This window comes from Octodon degus, unplaced genomic scaffold (genome assembly GCF_000260255.1).
Source record: "Octodon degus isolate 3935 unplaced genomic scaffold, OctDeg1.0 scaffold00204, whole genome shotgun sequence".
Taxonomy (NCBI): domain Eukaryota; kingdom Metazoa; phylum Chordata; class Mammalia; order Rodentia; family Octodontidae; genus Octodon; species Octodon degus.
Window position 1 is genome coordinate 2,265,185 of NW_004524780.1, and position 7,953 is coordinate 2,273,137.

Sequence of the window (7,953 nt, forward strand, 5' to 3'; positions counted from 1 at the left end):
TGCCACCACTGCAGACAGGGGGTGAGCTGTACTCACCCCCTTTCCAGTACTATAATTTTTATCAAATAACTGTGGAGGGAAACATCTGCACTGTCTTCCTGCTTCTGCGCTCTCTAGAATGGCCTATTCCTGAGTTAAAGATTTTTTTTTTTTTTCCTCTGAATTAAAGCTTTTTGCTGGGATGAGCACTGCTTTATTTCACTGCAAGTTCCCTAGAAGGAGGAAACTAAAACAAAGACAATAAAACAAAAGCTGGTGGGGGAGGAAGAAGGAAGGGGGATGAACAACTTCAGGAGGAAAAGCACACAGCACTGCCTCTGGCAGCCTGCAGGTGACAGACCAGACAGCAGCAGATGTCCCCACAGGCTTTGCAGAAAAGGGCGATCTTGCAATTAGTGTGGACTGCAAAAACTGCTCCTCCAGGCATCAGCAAGGGTGCTGCACAATGCTGATTATTTCTCTACCTTGACAAGCTCACCCTCTGAGCTCAGCCTCCAGAAAGTGCTGAGCACAGACCTGTGCTAACTGTCCAAGGCCCCCCTCCCGCTCTTCCACTTTCCCTCCCTCCCTGCCTCACACCTCTGAAACCATCGAAAGCCATTTGTTCTCTCACACATTGAAGTTGCTTTCCTGGGGCTTTCACAGAGCACATGTCTTGGAGGCCAGCTCTAGCACAGGGATCAATTCACTTCCGTTCAATCTGTGAGCTCTGATCAACTAGCTGCCATGAGCGCTGCACTTAAAGAGAGCTGGAAGCCAGGTCTGCTGGCCAGAGGAAAGCAGGAGCGGCGAGAACTCAGAAGACGGGGACTTAGGTGCAGACATGGCTGGGGCTCCCAATTCAGAAGCTGAGAAGAGAACAGGTGCTGGGCTCCAGAAGGGCGATCATGACACAGAAATGAAACACGGCCTGCAAAGCAACAGTGTGAAGGGCTCGCTCTTCCAGGGCAGACAGACAGACGGACGCATGCCACCTCTAGGAAGTCCACAGGCAGATGCCCACACTGCGATCTAAGGCAGCAATTAAATTCAGCGTCAGCACTCTTGAACTTTTTTGTCCGCTTATTTGTTTTCCAACAGAGTCTCGCTCGGTAGTGCAGGCTGGCCTTAAGCTCACTATGCAGCCTAGACTGACCTCTAATTTCTGATGATCCTCCAGCCTCAGCCTCCCCAAGAGCTGGATCTAGAGGTGTGCACAACCCCACCCCAGAAGCACTGTCGGGAGTTTTAAAGAAAGTTCTTCTGTAAGCTTAAAATCGTGACTGCAGTCGTACTTAATTTGGGGGCCTTACTGACATATAACTGACAAAAATTGTGCATGAGCCAGGAGTGGTGGTGGTACACACCTGTAAGCCCAGTACTTTCAGAAACTGAGTCAGGAGGATCTTAAGTTTGATTCCTACCTGGGAAATTTAGGAAGAATCTATCTTAAAATAAAAAATTAATAGGGGTGAGATGGAGCTAAGTAGTATCATCAAAATTAAAAAAAAACAACAACAAAAAAACCCACCAACGGCTGGACAGATAGCTCAGGGAACTAAAGCCCCTGCTTAGGCAGAGTCAGGGACTAGTGTTTGATCTCTGGCATGCCATGCTGGCCCACCTCCCAGGCATGCTGAGGCAGCGAATGTGATTGGGTATGGTGGCACAGGCCTGTAATCCTATCACTTGGGAGGCTGAAAACAGGAGGATCACTACGAGTCTGATCTGTGTAGTGAGACCCTATAGACTCTGTACTAAATACATTAAAAAAAAAAAATTTTTTTAAAGACATGCTAACTGAAGAATGGATAAAAATGAGGCAGTATTTTTAGATAATGGAGTATTACTCAGGCAAAAAGATAAATGAGCTCAAGGCTTTTACATATAAATGGCTGAACTAAAGACCATACTCATAAATGAAATAAATCAGAGATACGTGTGTAAACATCACGTTGTCTTCCTAGTATAAGAATCTGAAAGAATAGATAGGATCTGAAAGGTTTAATAGATTCTGTGAAAAAGGAACTGTTCAAAAGGAAGGAACAACTGAGATGAGGGAAAGGAGAAAAGAAAGAAGGAAGGTAGAAAAATAATACATGCATATATATGTGTATACACACGATAGCTTGGTAATTGTATTGCTGATTTCTACCGGCCTATTGAAAGCAATAGTTAATGCTTAATTTTTTTCTTGTTTTTAACATTTTATAACCAATTTTGCATACTTACATCTGTTAATCTGAACAACTAATTGAAGACAACTTCCACTATAACAATCATTGCTGCGTTCCTATCATTCGTTTAGTGAAATTCTGTATCATTTCCAATCTTTTTTTTTAACTTTTTTTTTTTTATTCTCTTTTAAAAAATGAGCAATAGAACAAGATAAAAAGAATGATAAAGACTATGTCAGGGGCACACCTGGACGTTTTGGTGTATGGTAAGCTGTTGTTTCTTCTACTGAGAACCGTTCAGATCTCACAGCAATCTCCCACTCAGAATATGGCGCTGCTGATCGTACCCATCCCAGCTCAGGCCTGCAGAACTCCCATGTCCTTCCAAACACACTTTATTCCTTCTGCCCAAGCAGCATCTCCTGGGGCCCTGGTGTGACTGCTGTGTCACCCTCTGCCTTTGTGAGCTGTACTATTTCCCCCACCTCTTTGGGAATAAAACCAAGTAAAATAAAAGGATGGCAATTAAAAGTAAAGGTGTTTTGTGATTTTTTCATTCACTCTTCTTTCCTGATGCATCAAAATTTTAGGTTGAAGGTCGATACACACCCAAAAGATCTTAGGCTGTACCTCCACATTTTCATTAAAAAACAAATCATCTGGGGCCTATTTTTAGCCCCCAGGGATGTTGGCTACCTCTTAAGGAAAATTCATTCTAGCCAGGTACACTGCTCCAATCTCAAGCAAAGCATTTAAAATAAATTTAAAATGAGATGTGGGAAAGCTTTTCCGGTCAGACGAGAACATGTGTTAGGACAAGCTCTCTGACGCAGGTCACCAGCCGGCTTTGCACTCTGTGGAAGCATCTGATACAGCTCAGCTCTAATTCCCCAAGACTCACGTGTGTAAAACATGACTGGATCATGGGGTGCTGTACTCCCTGGTGGGTGAACATGCTGTTAAAAGGCAGAGCCTGTTGGGGGACAGTCATGGGGGTCGAGCTGGAAGGGTGTGTCCTTGTCCCCAGGTCCTGCCTTCTCTCCCTGCTTCCCATTTCTGCCTTGCACTCAGCCACCCATGGACTGGAAATATGAACCAAAATCACAGAGTCTCTTTTCCTGAGAGCTGTATCAGGCTTTCATCCCTTAGATAAGAAAGTGATTAAGACTCCAGCTTGGAGTAGAAACCTACTTTGGGCTCTTGCCTGACTTATAGGCCTCCTTGCCCGCCCCCAAAGAAAACCTTACACAAAAGCCTCAACAGAGTGACTCCAGCACCCCACAACAGTCACTCAGAAGCACTCCTTGGAATGCCCAAAACCGCAATGGAATAATGCACACGGCGGCTTGAGTGGAACATGAACCTGACCCAAGACCAACCAGGGTACAGAAGATGCACTGGCACTGGGCGATGGTGGTCATCTGCTCCACTGGGTACTCCCCGAGGCACAGCTTGCAGGACACCAGGGGGTCGAGGGCCAAGTCCCAGGTGGGCCGGTACCGTGCTGTGGTCATGGCAGAGCAGTCTGAAATGAGAGACACACGCGGTCAGAGCTCCAGTCTGTGGCCTCTGGGGAAACACTTCTGGGTCACAGGGCCTGTCTGAGGGTGGGGCTCAGAAACAGACAACTCACCTAGTCCTCTGAGCTTTTTCATCCAGGGGCTACTGACGTGGGCCTATGGGTAGCCTGATAATAACTATTTCTTTAATTTTTATTTTTATAAATTCACATTTGCAGGACATATTGAACATGTTCATTAATGGAAGACAATACGTGTACCTAACACATAATTCCCTGTTTCACAAAAAATAAGACGGACAGGGGCCGGGGAGATGGCTCAGGGGAATAAGCGCTTCCCTGGCAAGCACAAGAGCCTGAGTTCAATCCCCAGTTCTGGAAAAAAAAAAAAAAAAAGACCTACAGGGAAAATGAGTGCTGGCTGTGGACAGTGGTGGTGGCCAGAGTCATGCAGACTGGACAGGATTGACATCTGCCCTCCGGGCCTCCCGGCCACAACCTGTTCAATGCACAACTAAATCCTTCCATCTGAGGACATTAAGTCTTAGCCTGGACCTGAACTACTATAATTCCAGCAGTCCAGGAGGCTGAGGCTCAAGGACTGTAAGATCTAGTCCAGCCTGGGCAATGTAGGGACTTAGGAGATGCCAGATCAAAAAGAGATTATAAAAGCCAGATATGGTAGTTCATGCCTATCACCCCAGCACTCTGGAAGGCTTAAGCAAGAGGGTTGCAAGTTCCAACACACCTTTTTCCAAAGAACTCAGCCACTGCATCAGATGATTTTTGTCTTCTCATCCCTGCTTCTGGAAGCCCTTTTGCACTGAGCTGGCTCCCCAGCTCTTTCTACCTCTTCATCTGGAAACAGGGTCTCCCTGGATCACTATGATGCTCAGTGACAACCAAAGCCCTGCCCAGCCTGCTGCCCGGACTTAAGCAAGGTGGCACAGCCCATGACAGTGCACGTAGCGCCTAGCGGAGAGTGGTTTCTCGGATGGGGCTCCCTAAACGGCCCCTGCTCCCCATCCTGGCAGGGCACCGTCTCCGGAGCAGCTGCCGCCTGCCCAGGGAAGCTCTCTGGCCTTTATCCTGTCTTGTCTGCTGGCTCCCAATGCTCTTCTTCCCAGCCTGGGACCTGGACTCTTTTCCTGTTTACAAAACCTCCGCTGTGACCCCAGGCACGGCATGGACAGCTGGCTCTGCCCAGCTTCCTCATTTTCCTCCTGACCCGCGACATCAACATTGTGGGGGCCTCTCTCTTGCTCCTATCCTGACCCATGACCTGCGCTTGAAGCAGGCTCAGGTCCCATCTGCGGGCCACTTCAGTGCTCCACTCCCTCAGAGTCCCAGTCTCAGAGCCGTGCTCCACATCACAGTCCCAGGGCTGGCCACTGCAAGACTTCCCTGTGTGTAGGAAGCCCTCCATCCTTCCCGCAAATGCTGAACAGCTGCAAACTTGCAACAGGAATTTGCTAAGAGAATCACAATGCACCATACAAGAAAACACACGCTTTGTTTTCCTAACGTAGATGTCAGGACCTAGGAAGCAACAAACTATTTTAAGAACATCTGGGCAATTACATGTATTATTCAATTTAAGCAATTTAAAAACGTTTGTAAGGCGGGTAACTTACTAAGCACTGCTGAAGCTAGGGAAAGAGCAGGGGTTGTGATGCGAGAAAGTGCTGGGCCTAAAGGGAAACAAATTAAAGAGCAAGGCACAAGATAGGTGGCCCCAAAGGGGGAGGCAGATCTCTTTGCAAATGGGAAGAAGACCGAGAGATGGAGGCGGGAGGGAAGGGAAACAGACGAAAGATAACACACTGACTCTGCGCAGTGAGCATGGTCATTACACACTGAAATCTGCATGTATAAAAATTAAAATTAAGGGGGCGGGGAGATGGCTCAGTGGAATAAGCGTTTCCCTGGCAAGCTCAAGGGTCTGAGTTCAATCCCCGGTTCCGCAAAAAAAAAAAAAAAAATTAAAATTAAAATTAAAAACCAAGAAACTGGGGCCAGAGAGACAGCTCAGTGGTCGAAGTGCCTGCGTGGCAAACACAAGGACCCAGGTCTGATTTCTAGTATCAGATGCTATGCCAGCCCTACCCCAGGTGCGCTGAGCTGGCCACTGAGAATGGGTGTGGTGGTGCATACCTGTAATCCCACACTGGGGAAGCTGAGGCAGGAGGATCACTATGAGTCCCGGCTGTGTTGTGAGACCCTGTACCAAATACACTTAAAAAATGAAAACAAAAACACCCAAGGAACCTACAAGTGACAACAGTCCAAGTAGAGTGTTAAGATCAGTGCAGCTGTTGGCTCCAACCGTCCCTCCTGTCCCCTACCACCCTGTCCTCCACCAAGCAAAGTAAAGAAGGCAAGGGAATCCAGCTGGTCTTTTTCCACCTCTTACCCTCGCACCTCCTCGGCTCCCCTGTGTTCCCCAAGTTGACCACATCTCATGGATTTCCTCCCTAACCCAGCTCGCTTCTTCTTTCCCAGCATTTCTGCAAACCCCACCAGCCCTCCACCCTGGGGTCCACCCTGGTGCTCTGTTAAGTCTCCCCAGTTGCTCCCTGTCCAGCTGTTACCTGTGGCCGAGCCAAAGGTCTCAGTGTCCACAGCCACAGCAGCGAGAGTCCCTGAAGAGTCCCCAAGTACAGTCTCCTGGTCCACCTCAGCAAGCAAGTGCTCATGAGCTTTGTACAGAACCCCAGTTCACACCACAATCTGAGAGTCAGGGGTCCATGTCACTGCACTGGGCAGCACTGCTCACTCATGCCACCTATGGCCCAAGCCCCGCCCCACAGGTGACATCCAGCCCTAGCAGCGGGGGTCAGCACCTACACAGCGACCTCCACCTCCACCCTTTATCCCAATGCCTTCTGGGTCCAGGTGGCTTCCTAAGGTCTGAGATATGAGATCGTCTGTCACCTTCTCCAAGGGACAGTATGTTACCTAAAGATATCAATGAGTACAGGCGGATAATTCACAATCATAGTGAATTATGAAGTGACGGCATACCTGGGAAATGTTTAAATTAAAAATCATTATTACAGTAAAAGACACACTGTCATGGATCCTCCCAATCCTCCCTCTTGCTTTAAACACACGCATCTACAGAAACATAGATAGGAAACAAAAGCCTAGTATCCCGAGGGATCAGGAAACAATAAACAGAGCCCCAGGAGAACTGTTGTCTCACTTGGGAATTCCGGCAAGCTGGGATTCAAGGCTGCAGATAGCAGCCTCTCCTGCTGGCACCCTGTGTGTGGTTTCATCCCTTGCTTGGGATGTTCATGGCTAGCTTTGTGTAAACTTAGTGTCAGGTAAATGCCTGAAGTCAATAGAGTAGTTTGTGTCCACCCAGGTAGTCCTGCACATTCCTTAGCCTGCCTTTAGCCCTCATAAATGTGAGATGTGTCCGTGGCTCTGGGCTCCTGCAGAGAGAGACTGACCTCAGTGAGACCTCTGAGGCTCTATTCACTGGGTCTTCTCGTCCTTTCTTTCGGCACCGACTCGTAACATACAACCCTCAGATCTCATTGTTCCTGCCACTTCCTGAAGCAGCTCTGGAGTCCTCTTTCCTAAGTGCATTTATTTCAATTATGAGATGCAATAAAAAATAGGGTGACTGCTGTCACCCAGCACCACGTGGCAGACGGGCAACCTGCAAAAGCTTGATGCTGTGTCCTCACCCACCTGGATCTGGCACCATGTGACTTCTAGTTCTTCCCCAAAAAAGTCAAACAGCCTAAGGAAGGAGAAGGTTTTGAATCCATTCAGGATAGGAGGCAGCTGGGAGAGCTCAGCTAGAGACACTCCGGTCCCTTTCTTTGTAACTGTTTAACTCCTGGAGACACCTTTTCTCGAGGGCCAAATCCCCATTAAAGTTCTGCAGGAAGAAGAAAATTCTCCCTCAATTCAGGGTTTGTGGGGAACAGAAACAGAAGGCCTATGATGCCCTGTAGAGGCCCACAGACCACCTGCCTGGGCCACCACACTGCAAAAGCAGAGATGACATTTGCACAGGAGGAACTTCGCACCACTGGCCAAGGAAGCAGTGTGGCAGGTGCGACACAGGAATGTGTCTAGAGAGTACACCACATGCCTTTAAGATCCTGCCTAACCTCGGTAGTGTCCCAGATTTTCTGATCAAGAAGGTTATGGGGCTAAAGAGGAAATCGATCGATGATGTGGAGTGTGCCTAAGGAGAGTCACATGAGGAGAAGACACTCTCTCAGGCTTTCACAGAGAGCACATTGGCCAAGCAATGGC

The 7,953-nt window shown here is 48.1% G+C and overlaps 1 protein-coding gene across 2 annotated transcripts in view; it reads right to left on the bottom strand.

Annotated features, from left to right (window-relative positions):
- Positions 1-7,953, bottom strand: part of Rnf144a (ring finger protein 144A) — a 100,359-nt gene that overhangs the window by 24,301 nt on the left and 68,105 nt on the right. For both annotated transcript variants that reach the window (XM_004644591.2, XM_023704808.1), the window contains one exon: positions 3,536-3,681. In XM_004644591.2, the coding sequence (XP_004644648.1) occupies positions 3,536-3,670 (135 nt within the window). In that variant the 5' untranslated portion in view covers positions 3,671-3,681. The remainder of the gene's footprint in view (positions 1-3,535; positions 3,682-7,953) is intronic.